This window comes from Sphaerodactylus townsendi, linkage group LG16, assembly GCF_021028975.2.
Source record: "Sphaerodactylus townsendi isolate TG3544 linkage group LG16, MPM_Stown_v2.3, whole genome shotgun sequence".
NCBI classification, from domain to species: Eukaryota; Metazoa; Chordata; class Lepidosauria; order Squamata; family Sphaerodactylidae; genus Sphaerodactylus; species Sphaerodactylus townsendi.
In genome coordinates this window covers 9548841-9566793 of record NC_059440.1, presented here as the reverse complement: position 1 = coordinate 9566793, position 17953 = coordinate 9548841, and the positions used below count along the sequence as shown (strand labels likewise).

The window sequence follows — 17953 nt, the reverse complement described above, 5'->3', positions numbered from 1 at the left end:
TTTCTTTTTTTTTTCCTCCTCCTCCTCCTCCTCCTCCTCCTCCTCCTTCACAGGGTTGGCCCTAGTTAGCCCTTGGATGGGGGACCACCAGTGAAATCCAGGGTTGCCACACAGAGGCAGGCAACGGCAAATCACTTATGTTCCTCTCTTGACATGGAATCCTTATGGGGCTGCCGTAAGTCAGCTGCAACTCAGCCGTGCTTTATACCAGCAGGCACTCGAGTTCTACAATGCGTGTATGGGTCGTCTTGGCGAACACTTGTGGGTTAAGTAACAGTAACCAGCTGGTTTTAAAGTGGAAGGGATCCCAAACATGACGAAAAGCTAAGGCAATCAATCCAAAAGCATCTCAGTTAACTTGAGGCTCAAAGCCATTCCACAAATTACAGTAACTTCAAGGAACATCAATGCAACAAAAATTATAATTGGTGCACAGGAAAGAAAATCCCGCATCTGAGCAGAATGCAGAGGACTTGACTGGAAGATATATGAATGAGCATGGAAGAATTCACAGTGCGTACACTCTGAATGTGTATAATTAAACTCAAAAGCGTGTGAAAAAGATGTGCCAAACTCTGCCACCTGTGATGAAAGAACATGTACACATTCCTCATTAAAACCACGTGAGCTGGTTCTGCCAGACATAAAGTTAAGCACTATGAAGAACACTGAAACCACATCATGTAACTGCTGGGAATACTATTTAGACACCCTGCCTGGATTTGCAGATTTCACTGGGCACTATCCAGATGTTTTCAAGCCTACCTCCACAACTGGAAGGAACAATTCCTGCTTCCCACCCTCCAGGCATTTAGCCTAGAGGGCTCCCTATATTGACAGGGCCAATCTAACCTCAGGGATCCATGCTACAGTAACACTAAGGCTGGACTACTGTTATGCACTTTACATAGAACTGCCCTTGAGAACAACTGAGAAATTTTATTGGTTCTGGTGGGTTTTTTTGGGCTGCGTGGCCGTGGTCTGGTGGATCTTGTCCCTGACGTTTCGCCTGCATCTGTGGCTGGCATCTTCAGGAGTGTTATCACAGAGAGGAAGTCCTGCTACACACAGTTAAACAAGGAACTCATGGCCTGAATCAGTGCTCTATTTGGAAGTGATGTTCCCGCAGAGCGGCCACAGCTTGTGTGTTAGAAATCCTCAGCCAAAATCTCAGTTGACCTCATTAGGAGACTTGAGGGCTCCATGGGGAGGCAATTTGTATCCAATGCCGATGGGGGACAAAATATCCGAGAAATGTAAGAATTATCCGAAATGCTGCTTGATAAGCATACAATCGCCACCCCACCCCTTGAAGCGTTGTCTTGCACCCAGCAACAAAAACAGAAATGGTCTATCCAGGACCCTCCTACCTTGATTAAAGGAAGAACCATAAAGGCCCCCCCGCCTCCGGACTCCACAATGATGGCCAGGAATTTGGGGTTGACGGCACAGAAGGAACTGTCCCATGTCACTTTGGACACCCGGATGTCTTCATACATCTGGTCCGCCTTGACCGGCTGTCCAAAGACATGCACGGGAAGGCTAACTCCTGGTGCACCACTCTCTCGCGGCTCATGGCTTTCAGGGATTTACTGCTTAGGGGGGGGGCTGGGAGGAGGAGCACAGGAAAAAAAGAGATTATTAGCGGACGGGGCCCACACAAGCTACCTTCCCAGAATGCCTACAAATGGCGTAATGTAACTTATAATTTTAAACTGGAGGTGGCCAACCTATCGTCCTCCAGATGTTCACAGACTACAATTCCCATCAGCCCCTTCCAGCATGCTGATGGGAATTGTAGTCCGTGAACATCTGATGGGAACTGTAGTCCATGAACATCTGCAGCACCATAGGTTGGCCTGTTAAGGGGTGTGGTACTGAAGCGGGGTTCACACCCCAGATAACAGAGATGCGCAACACTCACACTGGAACACACAGCAGGAACTGAGACGCACACAGCTATATTAGCTTCCCAGAAGCGGTCCTTCTTTATTAGGTTCACAGCAATGTTGCTCTCTCTGACAAAGTGCTTCGCCAGACGGCAGGAAGACAAGAGTCTCACAGTACATAGCACACTGCTGCATTATATGCATTTCATCAACCAATCAGAATACCTTTCCAATTAGCTCCAGAAAGAGGCTGTCATACAGAGGTGGTCATGTGACACCTGTCATTTAGATTTTGTAGATCAGACATCTGTCCTGACATGGCCACCCCTGTTAAACACACATATGCAGAAACGTGTATGCATTGCTAACAAACTCTGGCCTGGATAGCCCAGGTTGGACTGATCTCGTCTGATCTCAGAAGCTAAGCAGGGCAAGTATTTGGAAGGGAGATACCAAGGTTGTGACAGAGAGGCAGGCAATGGCAAGCGATTGCAAACCACCTCTGAGCATCTTTTGCCTTGAAAACCCCACAAATGACTTGATGGCAAAAACATTTTTTTTTGAGAGCCAGCATAGCATAGTGGTTAAGAGCAGCAGACTCTAATCTGGAGAGCTGGGTTTGATTTCCCCGCCCCTCCACAAGAAGCCTGCTGGGTGACATTGGTCCAATCACAGTTTTCTCAGAACTCACTCAGCCTGCAGGGAGGCAGGCAATGGCAAACCACCTCCAAACATCTCTTGCCTTGAAAACTCTGCAAGGTCGGCATAAGGTAGCTGTCACTTGATGGCACTTTCTTCCCCCACCTCCAAGTGCAGCTAACAAAGATTGTCATGCCCTTATATAAAGCCGTGGTGCGACCGCACTTGGAGTCCTGTGTTCAGTTCTGGTCGCCGCATCTCAAAAAGGATATCGAAGAGATAGAAAAAGGGCAGAGAAGGGCAACGAGGATGATTGAGGGACTGGAGCACCTTCCTTATGAGGAGAGGCTGCAGCGTTTGGGACTCTTTGGTTTGGAGAGGAGACATCTGAGGGGGGATATGATTGAAGTCTATAAAATTATGCATGGGGTAGAAAATGCTGACAGAGAGAAAATTTTCTCTCTCACAATACTAGAACCTTTCAAGGCATACCTTGAAAATGCGGGGGGGGGGGTGGAATTAGGACTAATAAAAGGAAACACTTCTTCACGCAACACGCGATTGGTGTTTGGAATATGCTGCCACAGGAGGTGGTGATGATCACTAACCTGGATAGCTTTAAAAGGTGCTTGGACAGATTTATGGAGGAGAAGTCAATCTAGGGCTACCAATCTTGATTCTCCTTGATCTGAGGTTGCTAATGCCTTAGCAGACCAGGTGATCGGGAGCAGCAGCAGCAGCGGAAGGCCATTGCTTTCACATCCTGCATGTGAGCTCCCAAAGGCACCTGGTGGGTCACTGTGAGTAGGCCTCCACGCGAAGGCTGGCCTCCACGCAGGCCAGGGCCTTTATGGCCCTGGCCCCGGCCTGGTGGAACACTCTCCCTCCAGCTGTCTGGGCCCTGCGGGATCTCGGTGAGTTCCGCAGGGCCTGTAAGACCGAGTTGTTCCGCCGGGCCTTTGGAGCAACCAGCTCCAGCTGAGAAGTATGAAGCCCCTGTTCGATTCCATCAAGATTATCCTCCTATGGAGGAGTCCGACTGCTCCCTAGGGGAGGGTTTTAAAGGAAAGGATTTTCCGGGTGCCTTTATTATGAAAATTGCCGCTGTGTTAATGAAAGTCGGTATGTTTTAATGTTGGAGTTTTATGGGCTGCTGTTATTTTATTGTATGGTTTGCCCTTAACTTATTTGTATCATTTTTGTTGTACACCGCCCAGAGCCCCTCGGGGATAGGGCGGTTTAAAAATTGAAATAAATAAATAAATAAATAAATAAATAAATAAATAAATAAATAAATAAATAAATAAATAAATAAGAGTGCTGGACAAGATGGACTCTGGTCTGATCCAGCAGGCTTGTTCTTATGTTCTTATGATGGCCCAAAGGGTTTTCAAGGCAAGAGACATTCAGAGGTGGTTTGCCATTGCCTGCCTCTGCATAGCAACCTTTGACTTCCTTGGAGGGGGGGGGGTCTCCTATCTAAATACTAACTTGGACCAATCCTGCATAGCTTTTAAGATCTGGAGAGATCAGGCTACTCTGGGCTATTCAGGTCAACACATACGACAAGTGTGCCTTTTTCTTCCCAGATTGTCCCGATGCCAGTGTCAAACACTCTGTGACCTGAATCCACTCTGCAAAATAGAGCCAATATTGATTTCACATAGCTCCCTCTGCTTTGGGCAGCCGGGGGTGGGGGGGTCAAAGAAAGGGGCTCCCCTCCCTCCCGTCCTTCGTTCAGTTGACAAACTTTCAGTCATGTCATCTAGTTCCTCGGAGTGGGACTGGAATGCTGGGTTTGTGGCCGGTCGCCAAGCACCGTGTACCGGAACCGCATAACATGAACGAGGCTCATTATGAACAATGACAGACTCCAGCCAAGGCAGAGCACAAGGCCAAGAGGCGCCAAGCTCTTGTGGGGGGAAAGGACCCCAACCGTCCCCCACTGCTGCTGGCAAACCGGCTGGAAAGGGGGACGATGACCTCTTTGCATGACAATAGCCCAAAGACATCATTTTGCACATAGCACAGGAACCTGCTTTGCAAGGAGTTTGGGCAGAAACATTTCTGGAGCGTCGTGGGCGTTATCTCTGGAAAGCGCGCCACAAGGGTGAGGATCGAACTCAAGGTGGCCCTGGAATTCGACTTCTGGATCTTCCGAAGGGCCTTTTTCTTTGCCAGTCTTTCCAGAGGGGAGCTACCGGGGCACCCAAAAGACCAGTGATGGCGAACCTTTTCGAGACCGAGTGCCCAAATTGCAACCCAAAACCCACTTATTTATCACAACGTGCCAACGCGGCAATTTAACCTGAATAACCCCCTTGAGCAGGGACCAGCCTGCTGCAGCCTCTAGCAAGTCCCACATGCGCCGCTCTGCGCCTCTCTAGCATCTTTGCCGCCTCTGCCCCTCCCCCTGGCAGCAGCCACCTGGAGCACAGGCACCAGCCCCGCCAGCCTCCCTCTCGCTGTGGTGCACGCACATCAAGTCCAGTGGCCCAGGCCAGCCTAGATGTGGGGGGGGATTTCCCCCCACATGACAAACTGTGCACGTGTGCCCACCGAGAGGGCTCTGAGTGCCACCTCTGGCACCCGTGCCATAGGTTCGCCACCACTGCAAAAGACTAACAAGCAGAAGGTTTGGCGAGCCACGGCTGACCTCGTCTCGGCGCTCTGACTCACCGAAACAAATAGATGCCCGCTGGAACTTTGTTTTATTGCTCTTTGCAAAGAGGATTCGCCAGCCTCCTAATCCAGGGGGTGTCAAACATGAACCCCAGATCCAGTCCCTTGAGGAGGCTTATCAGGCCTGTGAGCCAGCTGAGGCAAACCCCCCCCCCCCCATGCCTCCGAATCCGTGACCAAATCAGTTATGTCATATCCTGCCCTCTTAACAAGTGAGGAAAACTTGGGAGCTCTGTACAGGTACTCCTGAGCCCCCCGAGGCTAACCTCTCAGGACACCTGGAGAATTCACAGCAGCCGCAACATCTGAGCGTGCACAATGGTAGTCTGTGCGCATGGCACTGTTTTGCCCTCCAAGGTCACGCAGGGATCGCATCCTGCTTCCAGCAGCAGCGGCCTGCAGGAAGCCCTCAGGCAGGGCATGATTTCTTGCACCCTCAGTGTTAGGGATTCGGAGGCATCGGCTATTTTCCACAGGGACAACCCTTGAAAAAATCTCGCTCACCCCCCCCTTTCAAACTGCCATCCGGTGGCAATGAGTTCCGCCAGAGCCCTGGCGCCAAGAGCGACTTCTGCCCGTCCCTGCAATGGGAGAAAGCCAAATTTGAGTGCTATGAAGCACAGGAAGGGCAGCGTAGGCCCGCTGGGCATTTCGTTCCTCCTGCCCGCGAGACACGTGTCCATCCATGCACACGTGCCCGGCGACCCCCTTGTTGTGCGCCCAGGCAGGCAGCGGCTGCAATGCTGCGGGCAGATGATTCCCTTCGCTTCTCTCTCCCCCGCCCCCCCTTGATCCCCGGGGGTGGGGGGCAAAAGTCTGAATGGGCCGGAGTCGAGGCCGAGCCCGGCAGCAGGCGGCTATAGAAGGCGAGGCGAGGCGCCGCAATGCAAGGCGAGGTCACTTTCCTAATATAGCCGGCCTCCTGCAGCAGCAGCAGCTCCCGGGCGGGGGGGGGGGGCGGCCCAGCGCCAGCCGCGGAACTGGGGGGGAGGCCCCGCCCGGGACCCCCGGCTCCCCACGGGCCTTACCTGGCGGGCCCCCCCGAGCCGGCCGCGGGGCTCCCTTCACTGGGTCTGGGGACGGGACGGGCGCCCGGTGCTGCGTCCGTGGGGCTGGCTGGCACGCCGCGCCTGGCGCAGGGGCCGCTCTGCGGCGGGAGAAGCAGCTGCCGCCGCCACCGCCGCTTCCAAGGAAGGAGGGAGGGAAGGAGGGAGAGAGGGAGGGGGCAGCAGCTGCTGCTGCGAGGGGCCGGCCGGTCGCCCGGGCCACCCCCACCGCCTGCTGGCAGCCGAGCTCCCCGGGGAGGCAGCAGCGCCCCTGCAATGCAGCTCCGCAGGGGCCGGCGCGGTCGCCCCCTGTCGCCCGCGTGCGGTTGCGCGCCGCGGATAGACTGCCCCTCAACGGGGAGCTCGTGCTCAGCCACAGCAGCGCCACCGCGAGGGCGGGAAATGCACCTGCCCGCGCGCCATCCAGAGCTGGTTTTTATTTGCTCTGTCACCATGCCCCGCTTTTTTTGCCCAATGGGGACCTCTGCTTCCAGGACCTCTTGCTTCACCATCTGAGCGCCACAGCAGCCCTGCGAGGTAGGTTAGGCTAAGGGAGCATGGCTGGACCAAGGTCACCCGGCAAGCTGCCCCGGCAGAGAGGGTTCGAACTTGCATCTGCCAGGGTTCTGCCACCTGAGGCTCTCCAGATGTTCATGGACTACAAATCCCATCAGCCCCTGCCAGTATGGGCCAGCTCTAACGACTGCAACGCACTAGGTATGCAGGGGAGGCCGTAGGCACCTGTTTCAAACGGGGGCATGTACTATAGTTGAGGAGGAGTGTATTGCCAGGGGGTATGGGTCTGTTCAAAGGGGCAGGGAGCATTTCAATGCGCAAGATGGTGTCTGCCCCTCCACCTGGGAAGCTGTCCGAGGGTGACCCAGGAGGCAAACATGGGGTCTATGCGTGCCTTCCCCTATCCAGCTCAGAGAGCTCTCCAAGGACCAAGGCAGAGTCTTCCAGACACATTGCTGGGCACCCCGAGCTGTTTGGTGTACCACCTTCTCCACAGTGCCATCTGGTTTCATGGCATCGTCGTCTGTTTGCCTGGCACCGGCTTCGTTTGCACTGCATTTCATGGGGTAAAGTGCTGTGATTCTTCACAAGAAAGGTGGGCTCTAAATAAGCAAGTAAAGTGTTGGGGTGTTGAGTGGTTTCAGGACTGTATAGCCGTGTTCTGGTAGCATTTTCTCCTGACGTTTCACTTGCATCTGTGGCTGGCATCACAGATGTCACAGATCCAGGCAAAACATCAGGAGAAAATGCTACCAGAACACAGCCACACATCCCAGAAACCACACACCCCAGTGATTCCTACCGTGAAAGCCTTTGACAATAAAAGTGAGTGGTTGTTTTGCTATAATATTAGCAATATGTTTTTTGACAAACGTTAGCCGCGCTGGGGTTGACAGCAACAGGGGCGTAGCCAGTGTTGGAATTCAGCTGGATCGCACCACTTCGGCAGAACCGGTTGTTAAAATGGGGCTTGTAAACAACCAGTTGTTAAATTATTTGAATCCCACCACCGGAACCAGTTGTTAAATCATTTGAATCCCACCAGAGCAAGGACTGAAATTGCTCCCCCAAAAAAACATGATTCCCATCTGGTCAGGAAAGGGTGAAATAAAGATCTAAATAACAACAATACACACAGTAGTACTATGCTCAGTGCACTAACGGAATGACTCATAGAAGACGGAAAGCTTTTCCCCCATCTGCTTACTTTAGGAAAATTGCGCCGTATAAATGTCTCTTTGACCCATGAGGTTTCAAGCATCATTGCTTTTTAACCACGTGGCAGACTCAGAATAGATAGAGCTAAGTTGTACAGCCGTGGTACCTCCACCCAGTACAGAAGCAAGGTGTACTAGTTTTTGAAGCAGAAACGCCAAGGCAACCCAAGGTACCTCCAGCCCATCTGGGAGTATAAATACTTTAAATTCATCCCATTTAGGGGTATAAATACTTTAAATTCATCCCATTTAGGAGTATAAATACTTTTAAGAATTGATTTAAAATAAGGGAACCAAGCCACATTATATAATGACGGAAGAGGGACCCTTGCTATTCAAGAGGCAAGCTAGAGCTTGTGAAATATTTTAACTGGCTCTCCTTGTGAGTTGGCCCCTATGCAGTGGTGGGATTCAGCCGGTTCGCACTACTTCGGCAGAACTGGTTGTTAAAATGGTGCTTGTAAACAACCAGTAGTTAAATTACTTGAATTCCACCGCCGGAACTGGTTGTTAAATTATTTCAATCCCACCACTGCCCCTATGGTTTCATACAATTTGATGTGAACAAAACAGATGCAGTGATTTGCTATGGCTGGATATTTCCTCAATATTTGGAATAGTGCTGTCTTCGTTTAGTAGTGGGAGGGGCAGAGAAAGTGCAGCAGTTTTTACTTAAAAGAGAATTTCTATAGAGTGGTGTCACATTGGTATCCGATGCCAGAGAAGTTGGTAAAGATGTATAAAAATGTTCTAAATGCGTGCTGGAAATGGGATCATCATGAAGGGCCTTTTTAAACCATTTATGTGAATTTTTTTTTAACAAAGTTAAAAAACAAAGTTAAAAAAAATCGGATACAAACAGATTTAACAATTCAGAGGATTTTAAAGACTAATAGGCGAAAATGGAGACTTATCCTTTTGGGAGAGACAAACAGATTGATTAAAAAGTTGAACTCCGTTTTTAATATACGACTTCTCCCCACAACAGACCCCTTGTGTGGTAGGTGAGGCTTAGAGGGTCCTGAGAAAACTGTGACTAGCCCAAGGTCACCCAGCAGGGATGTAGGAGTGCGGAAACACATCTGGTTCACTAGATAAGCCTCTGCCACTCAGGCGGAGGAGTGGGGAATCAAACCTGGTTCTCTAGGTTAGAATCGGTCACTCTTAACACTCTTAACACCATGCTGGCTCTCTAACCTTTGGGGAAATCGCAGGCGTCAGCGGGAAAACCACCTTTGTGGATCACGGTGTTTCCCCAGGTAAGTAGAAGGGATCTCCAAGTAGCCCAAGAGGTCGGCTTGTTAACTGCTTATTGCTCTGAATCTAAATTTAAAATATTCAGAGTACCCAGCTAAATTAAGAACATGTAAGGGAGTTACCTGATGCTGGAGCAGACGATTAATTAAGGTCAGTATTAGGATGTTGTGGGTTTTCCGGGTTGCATGGCCGTGTTCCAGTAGTATTTTCTCCTGACTTTTCGCCACAGATGCAGGTGAAACGTCAAGAGAAAATACTACTGGAACACGGCCATGCAACCCGGAAAACGCACAACATCCTAGTGATTCCGGCTGTGAAAGCCTTCGACAATACAAGGCCAGTATTGGCTACTCAAGACAGGAGCAGCTGTCCAAGCTCTCAGGTGGAGAAACAGCCCCCTTTCTACAAGCCATTTCTATCGGGGGTGGCGGAAAATTCAGGCGACTTATGGAGAATCTTTGGGAATTTCACGGCACAGAGAAATACAGAACTGGTTGGCTATTGCCTGTCTCTGCATAACAACTCCGGTCTTCCAGCGTAGTGTAGTGCTTAAGAGCAGGTTCTCTAATCTGGAGAACTGGGTTTGATTCCCCACTCTGCCAGTTGAGCTGTGGAGGCTTTTCTGGGGAACCAGATTAGCTTGTGCACTCCAACACAGGCCAGCTGGGCGACCTTGGGCAAGTCACAGTTCTTTGTAGCTCTTTCAGCCCCACCCACCTCATGGGGTGTTTGTTTTTTGGGGGGGGGGGAGGGGAAGGAGTTTGTAAGCCCGTTTGAGTCTCCTTACAGGAAAGGGGGGATATAAATTCAAACTCTTCTACTCTTCCTTGATGGCCTCCTATCCAAGAACTAACAGGGCCGGCCCTGCTGACTTCCAAGACCTGGCTGAGTCATCCAGGTAAGGGCGCTATTTTTGTTACGAGTCACATGTCCCCATTTCCTCTCCAGTCTAACTTCCAGCAGCCTCCGCAGCTTCACACCTTCCCTCGAATCCTGCCCATGCTCCTGCAAGCCCCATGCCGATTAAGACAGACACTCTCGGTTCTCAAAATAAAAATTTATTCATCCAGTAACAAGAACATTGAATCTGCACCACTCAAGGGCGAATGTTCACATTTAAAACCAGCTGAGGGTCGTGTTGGTCAAAGTCTATGGTACAAGCCATCGTTGGGGGGGGGGGGGGGGGGCAAAATAAAGGGCATAGGGAGGGATATGGTTATGGGGGGAGAAGTGTTTTCTCCACCCCCCTTTGAGATGTGTAGCTCTCCCAACTGTCTTGGGAGGGCTTAAATTCTGCTAAAGACATGATAGTAGACCCCATTGCCCAACAGCAACTGAGTGCAGACAGACAGAGAGAGAGAGACGCACAGACAGAGGCTGAGTCAGTTTGCAATGGTGCCCTTCCCCAACACAAGATTCAGAAGTGTGCAAGAGACATGCCTCTGTGGAAGAAGGAACACCCCTCCCCACGCACTCACACACACACATACACAAGGCACCAAGGCCTGCCACAGCACCAAGTACCCAGATTCCAACAGGATTGTGCCAGGATGTCCCGCCAGGGTACCTGCTCCAGAGTCCAAAGCAAAGGCCACCCAAAAGACAGCGTTATCTGCGCTGGAGAATCACAGCCAGCCGGGCTTTCCTTTTCACTCGAAGGTAGCTAAGGCAGGTTCAGACATTCGACGCGATCTCAGGAGGCATTGCGGGAAGGGGAAACAGAGTTTATTTCCCCCCACCTGCATGTTCAACTGGGCTCTGGCGCTATTGAGATGCTCCAGGCTGGCTCGGGAGCCAGTTCAAGGATGTGTTCACAGATTTGAGGACCCCGTTTGGCTAGGCAAAGATGGCATCTGGGAAGGACCAACCCAATGCCAAGCGGCACTAAACAGGACTTAACATCCAGCAGAGGTTGGTTGGCACGGGGAAAGACGGGCGGAGGAGCCGTAAAAAAAAAAAAAAAGGTGAGCCATGCCGTTTCTAAGGGGAGGGGCGCGTAAAAAGAGGGAAACCGCTAAACACAACAGAGCACATGATGGTGAGAGAGGGAGAAAGACAACCACTTTGTCCGGGCGCGCACAATCCGCAGGGATCGCTTTGACACTCACACTTCTGTGCAAGGCACAACACAGGTTTCTAGTACAAGGCAGAAAACAATGGGAGGAAGGGGCTAGAGCAGGGGTCTGCAACCTGCGGCTCTCCAAATGTTCATGGACTACAATCGGCCATGCTGGCAGGGGCTGATGGGAATTGTAGTCCATGCACATCTGGAGAGCCGCAGCTAGAGCCACTGAGATTTTGGTGCATTTCCCGTGGTCTATTATGCAAAAGTTGGAAAAACCCCAACCCTTCTTGGAACAAGAGAAGAGAGAAGAAAAAGGTGACCATCTCTGATGCAGGAGTTGGAAAATCCCCTTCTGGAAATGGAGTTTTGCAAAAGAACAGCAGAGGTGGAGCGAGATGTCCTTTAAAGCACCCATGATGCTTTGAGCAAATATAGCAAGGGTTTGAGGACCAGGATACAGACCACAGGAAGCCCATCAAGACCTGGAAGTCACCAGAAGCTTGCACCTTCTTCAACCGGGATTTTTGAGGCTCAAGCGACCCGTAGCGGCCTCAAGGGCATCCACAGGTTCTGGCAGACTTCACATTTGAGTTCTTGATCCCATCGCTGAAGAGTACTAAAGCCCAGCGTTCAATTTAAGAGGGGGGAAGAGGTCAGCACTGCCCTCTTCAGCCCCAGCGAAGAAGCAATCGGGTCTACTTCCAGAAAGGAAGTCGGCAAAGAACATGGATCCCGAATTGCCGACGAGCAAAAACAGTGGTTGCTGGAGTATGGAAGCGTTCACAGCAGACGACGTGTGTACGTAGCGGGGGTCCAATTCAAGACTAGTGGCATGAAGTCCCGGGGACGATTGTGACTAAGGCCTGACAGCAGGAACAGGAAAAGCCGACCGGCTCTTCTAAAGGAACGGCTTTCCGAAAAGCCCTTTGCTACAGCTCTCCAGAGTGCTCGGTTCAAAGGTGGCCGAAGGGCAACCTCAAAACGCTGCATCTGAAATCTGTTCTGCCCCCCCCCCCAAAGCTCAGAGTGCAAAGAGAAAAGGGATCACAGACCACGAGATCTCCCCCTAGCGATGGATGCAGGATGACATGGCCCCCCCCCCCCCCCCCGTGGTCCCAGAAACCACAGTGGTGGCTTTGGACACATCAGCAGGGAATCAAAGGGAACGCCAGCTTAGACCTACATGATTGACACGGCAGAGGGTGCCTCGTCTCGCCTCTGTTGCTCAAAACCTAGTTTCGACACACCTGGAAGTGGCAGAAACAGCCAAGCCTCCAAGCCGACCAGCTGTGCTCCCTAGAAGCAGAGCCTGAGCCTTGCGACCGAACTGGTTCTATGGGAAAGGAATTATTTCTCCCCAGGGGCCACCCAGGTAAACAACTTGGGCACCCTGCTCGTCCACTGTAACCATGGCTTGGTTAATGCTAGTGAGAAAACAGTGCTAGATAGATCAAGACAGCAGCAGACTCGACCGGAAGGCAAGAGAGGTGGGTGAAGGACAGCATACCAACCCTTCCCCCCCATTTCCTTGCAAGTACAACTGTTTTTTCTGCAGAATGCCCCCCCCCCCCCGGGCCGTTTGCCTGAATCTGGCCTCAGCGGGCAAGACGTAGACATCATTGCGGGGTTGATTCAAGAGTAAGAGGGTTGGAAAACCACGTGAAGGCCAGGGGGGAGGTGTTTTGCATGGGATCCCCCACCCCAAGAAGCTGTGGAGAGATTACAAATTATTTGCAAGAGATGGAGGCACTTGAAGAAGGAGAGGCTGCCATTCATAACTGCAGGCACAAAGCCACGGGGCAATCGTGAATAAGGTCCGACAGGCAGCAGAAAGTTGAAAGCGTCCTGCAGCCACAAGTGGACCTCGAGTGATGGCAGAGAGGTGAACACACTCCTGGGCAGTTCTAAAACCAGTTCATTCACATTCATCCTCCAGCATCTGATTGGCGGAAAGGAATGTTTACAAGACCTGCCAAACTCGTGGCCCTCCAGATGTTATGCTGGCAGGGGTGATGGGAACCGAAGTCCATAACATCTGGAGGGCCACGAGTTTGACACCTATGTGCTAGAGACTTTCTTCCTTGCTGGGGTCTGAAGAATGTTCACGACCACGTTTGCGAAACATTTCCCTCCTCCTCTGTTGTAGACCTGAAAGAGGGGAGGACCGAAAACCTCTCCTTGAACTAAGGATGCAACTTGACAGTACTCGCCACGGAAAGACGCATGGAACCGGGGCAAAGCGAGGCAGCAGTTCCATCCAGTGGGAAGCAGGTTTTCAAATGGGCTTCATCAGCGCATCAGAAAGAGGGCATCCCAAAACCCAGTCCGACGCACCCGCCAAGGCAAGAGACTGGCTGTCTTCCGCTATCATCGAATGGGAATTCAAGTGTGCTTCTTTGGATTCCAGTTCACAACAAAATACGGCTCAAATAGAAGTGCTTTATCGAGGAGCTTCAAAACCCTGATCTCCAGAAAGACAGCACGCTGCCCTAAGAGTTAGAGACATCTGTTGCGCTGGGAAAGACGCCGCGATTGGAACGACAGCTCACGCAAACGACAAATAAAAAAAAGAACACGCATGCTTTTGGCACAAGATGGTAACGGGGGGCCCTGGATTCTTTTTTTTGTGGGGTGGGGGGGACGACAAAAGTTATATCCGCTCCAGTATTAATGTGCAGAGTCGCCAACAAGAGCTGCATTGAGCTTTCCAGTTGAGAAGAAATGTACCAAACTGCTCCTTTTTCCTGCAGCAAAACAAAAACAGTCGCTGGAAAAAAAGAAACACTGTTATGTACAGCTGAAGAGCAAATAAATAGTTTTTTTTCCTGAGGAGGAGGGAGGCAAAATCTTTCTGCACGGAGGGCAAGGGGACACACGTCGGACCAAGTCAGCCTCTGGTTTGCAACCAACAAACAAAAAGGGCCAGGGAGGCGAAGGAGCTCCACAGGAGAGACTGGACAGCAGGACATTTGCTTTGCAGGGTCAAGGAATGGAACCGGGGATATGGCCGCCACGCTTGAAAAGGCCCACAGCAGTATTCAAGTAATGAAAGGGTTAAAACCCCTACAAGGAAAATTTGTTTTAAGAGAACACCGCCCTTTCTCCAGTTCTGCTCTCCCTTCCCCGTCAACGGCCCACGGCCTTTTCGAGATTGCTCTGATCAATTTTATTCTGAGGCCGCACACAACGAGTGTGAACTGCAGGGGAATTGAGGGAAGCTGGTGGGCACGAACAGGGACATTTCGCCTTAAGCAACCTGCCTGAAACACCTTAAGCGACGGGAGCAGACACCGCTGACTCCAAACATCCTAAATTTCATCTTAAGCTTTTTAGGCACCTCTGTTGAATCACGGCCAGAGGCGGAGTGCTCACGGGGACATGTGGGGACGTATGTCCCCAGGCGCACGCCAGTTGGTCACGTGGTGGGCAGAGAATCGCTCCTCACACCCCTCCCCTCGGCCCGACAGGCTGTTCTGGCCAAAGGAGCAACCTGACTGGGCTGTTGCCGGGCTCCCCTCGGCCCTGCCCTTCCAGGCTTCTCCTTCTGCTGGCGGCGGCCCAGCAAGGCAAGCGGGGGCGTGGAGAGGGGTGCAGGAGCAGGTTTTGCCCCATGCACCGTTTCCCCCCCCTCTTTACGCCTCTGCTCATGTCAGTGCTGGTTTGTTGCCACTTGATAGAGGCAAAACCCTGGACCAAAGCAGGAGGCAACAGGAAGAGCTTTGCTGCTGCTTATACAGCAGTCGGGATTCTGACCTGCCTTAGCCCAGCTCTGCAAGCACCCTTGTCACAGCGGACCTGGGAACGCAGGAACTCCCTGGCTGCAACAAATGCATTTGGTAGAATTTGGCACACCCTGTTTTCTTTCCCAGTAGGCACTCTAGGGGCCCGGTACTCTCTGGCAACCTTCTCCGCGGATGGCACACAGCGGCCATGCGGCAAACAGAGCCTCCTCATCGGTACGGATTTTGCTAAACACCAGCTGCTGAGCTAAAAAGGCCGGCTCGGACAAGGATACGGGGCCGGCTCGGACAAGGATACGGGGCCGGCTCGGACAAGGATACGGGGCCGGCTCGGACAAGGATTCCAGGAACCGGCCCCTTGGATTGTGTGAATGCGGTCCGGTCACCCGCTCTCGTCCTCTCAAGCACTCAGCTCTCAAGAACGCATTAAAAAAATCCGTTTTGGTTGGATGGAAAAGAGCAATCCTGAGTCTTCCCCCCCGCCTCTTACAAAGAGGGTGTTCTGTTAAAACAAAGCCAAAAAAAATATGTTGAGGTTTATTAGTTAAAATATTCTTATACGAAAATAATAAAACCACAACTTTGCAGTCACTCATACTGGGGGGGCAGGGAGGGAACCCAGAAACCAGCCGCCTTGAAACCTACATGCAACAGGAACAGTAAAAATGACAAACATATATAAAATTAACCAATAAAGTGCATGTTTCAATATATATTACATCTGTCCCATCTGAAGAACACAATAAGGGCATTGCAAAAAAAAAGTCAAGGGTTTGTTTGTATTTTTAAGGGGAGGGGGCGGTTGGGGGGGGCGACTGAAGATCACATGGTATTATACAGGGGATTGGTTGTACGTTTCCTGTCATTTGCTTTTTTGAGTCTCCTTGGCAGTCGAGTTCTACCGTGTTGGTACCTGGGCGCCCCGCCCAGCCTCGGGGGCATTGGCAAACCAGGCAACCCTGATTCTTGGGCACTAGTCAATTTCACTTCTGAGAGTGGCCGAGTCGTACTGAACTCTTTGGCATACTGCGCCGGAGGCCTCTCCACTGGCTTGCTGAGGGCGATGCTTTCCGTCATCTTGAGCGGTTCCACAAAATGCACCGTCAGCTGGGGAACCTGGAGGACAGGTGGCAAAAGCATCACGTCCGGGGGGGCCGGCGTACTGTGTTCTGTGGCAACCGGGGGCCCTCTCTGGCCACAGAAGGCAGGAAGAGGGTCTAGGGACGATGGGCCGGGGTTGGAGGAGAGAGTGTGTCTGCAGGACAAGTCGTCCTTCAGTAGATCCAGGCAGCCCAGCTTGGCTAAGGACGCTGATCGTTTCATGTGGGAAGGCGGGGTGAGGCCCGCTTGCCGGATCCGGGCCTCCATTTCCTTCGCGCGCTGTTTCACTGAGCCGGAGCTGCCACTCAAGTCTTGGATGCTATCGCTGCTGGAGCTGTGGGGGAGGCCGCAGCACAAAGAAGCCGAGGCCGTAGTTTCTGTAGCTTCTCCGGCACGTGGGTCTAACTTGCGGGGCACGTTTGAGTCGCCTGGGCTCCACTGCAGCAAGGCCCCTTCACTCCTTCTGCGCGGGGCCCCTCCCCTCTCCTCAAAGGCAAACTGTCCATTTCCGGCGTAGCCCCGCAAAGGGGCCGGCTCGGGATCCGAGCTTGTGCTGTCCTCTGTGACCCCCGCTAAGCAAATGAAGTGCTGGTGAGCAAGGCGGTCCACGGGCACTGCTAACGGAGAGGCTTCTGCGTCCATCAGTGCCCCAGCCCCCTCCTCCTCAGGAGTCCCCAAGGAGAAGACCGCTTTCTCCAAGTCTCTGTGCTCCAGTGTTGAAGGCCTCTCCAACGGACACGCCCCCGCCGGTTCAAGAGAATTCTCGGAGCATAAAGGTGCGTTGCAATTCTCATCCACCGCCAGGCCTTTCTCCAGCACCTCCAGTTCAGGACTCCACTCCGCCGCTGGGAAATCCGTCCCAGAGAGGCTGGGCAACCTGTCCACGTGGGTGTACTCGATAATCTCTATTCTCTTTGGGAGAAGGCAAGGAGCAGGGATCTTTTCGTGATCTTCCACCGAAATCACCGTCCTGTGCTCTTTGACCAATCTCAGCACCTCTGCGTGAGGGCAGGGCAACTGGTCATCCTGAGGGGGGGAGGCGGGCGGAGCAGGGAGCTGCTCAGAATCGGTCTCGGTCCCAGCATTCCCAGCTCCCGTGGCTTCCCTGTCCCCGGAGATCTGGGCCGGCTCATGAGATGGTTCTTCATCCTTGCCCTTCAAGGGAACCTCAGCCACTGCTGATTCGTTCTTGGAGTTCTTGCGGGTGGGTAAGGGGGCAACAGGGAGTAGCTCCTGCTCCTGTCTGAGGCGCTCCTCGAACTCCAGGGTAGCGCGCCGTACAGAGCCCGAGCACCACTTGGGCCCAGGATTCAGACGAGCGTCCAGCGAGTCTTCTGGCGAGTTGTCACTCTCTTCAAACTCCAGCTTAGCACCAGGCGACTGTAGGACTGAAGTACTGTCTTGATCCGGTTTCAAAGGCTCTCCGGACGCTTCCTTCTGCAGCGAGCCGCCGCTTTCCCTCTGCTCTGCTTTCCCAGACTTATTGTCCCAGCCCCAGCCCGATTCTGCCGGCAGCTCGTGGACCGTGTTTCTCTTGGAGGCTGGGACCTGATTGTTCAAGCTGTCCGTTTTCGCCGCTCCCTGCCCCACGCCCTGGTGGATCGATTCGATTTCCGTGACGATTTCTTTTACCGAGATGGCGTTTTCCGAGTGAGATCGGGTGAGACCGTTGGAACGGTCGAGTTCAGAGAGCTTGTGGAGAGAAAACAGAAGGAAACAAGGGCATGCCCGTTAAGAAGGGATCACAGTAGAAGAGAAGAAGAAGAGTTTGGATTTATACCTCTCCCCTTTTCTCTCTTGT

The 17953-nt window shown here is 52.3% G+C and overlaps 2 protein-coding genes across 5 annotated transcripts in view; both read right to left on the bottom strand.

The window, feature by feature from the left end:
* CORO6 (coronin 6) overlaps positions 1-6487 on the bottom strand; it is a 34445-nt gene extending 27958 nt beyond the window's left edge. Inside the window, exons 1-2 of one of the 2 annotated variants that reach the window (XM_048519296.1) lie at positions 6239-6487; positions 1371-1605 (exon numbers count right to left, since the gene is read on the bottom strand). In XM_048519296.1, the coding sequence (XP_048375253.1) occupies positions 1371-1499 (129 nt within the window). In that variant the 5' untranslated portion in view covers positions 1500-1605; positions 6239-6487. The remainder of the gene's footprint in view (positions 1-1370; positions 1606-6238) is intronic. The other variant, XM_048519297.1, reaches the window with a different exon arrangement.
* A 3801-nt stretch (positions 6488-10288) lies between these two features.
* Positions 10289-17953, bottom strand: part of SSH2 (slingshot protein phosphatase 2) — a 143164-nt gene continuing 135499 nt past the window's right edge. For all 3 annotated transcript variants that reach the window (XM_048518818.1, XM_048518816.1, XM_048518817.1), the window contains one exon: positions 10289-17844. In XM_048518818.1, the coding sequence (XP_048374775.1) occupies positions 15874-17844 (1971 nt within the window). In that variant the 3' untranslated portion in view covers positions 10289-15873. The remainder of the gene's footprint in view (positions 17845-17953) is intronic.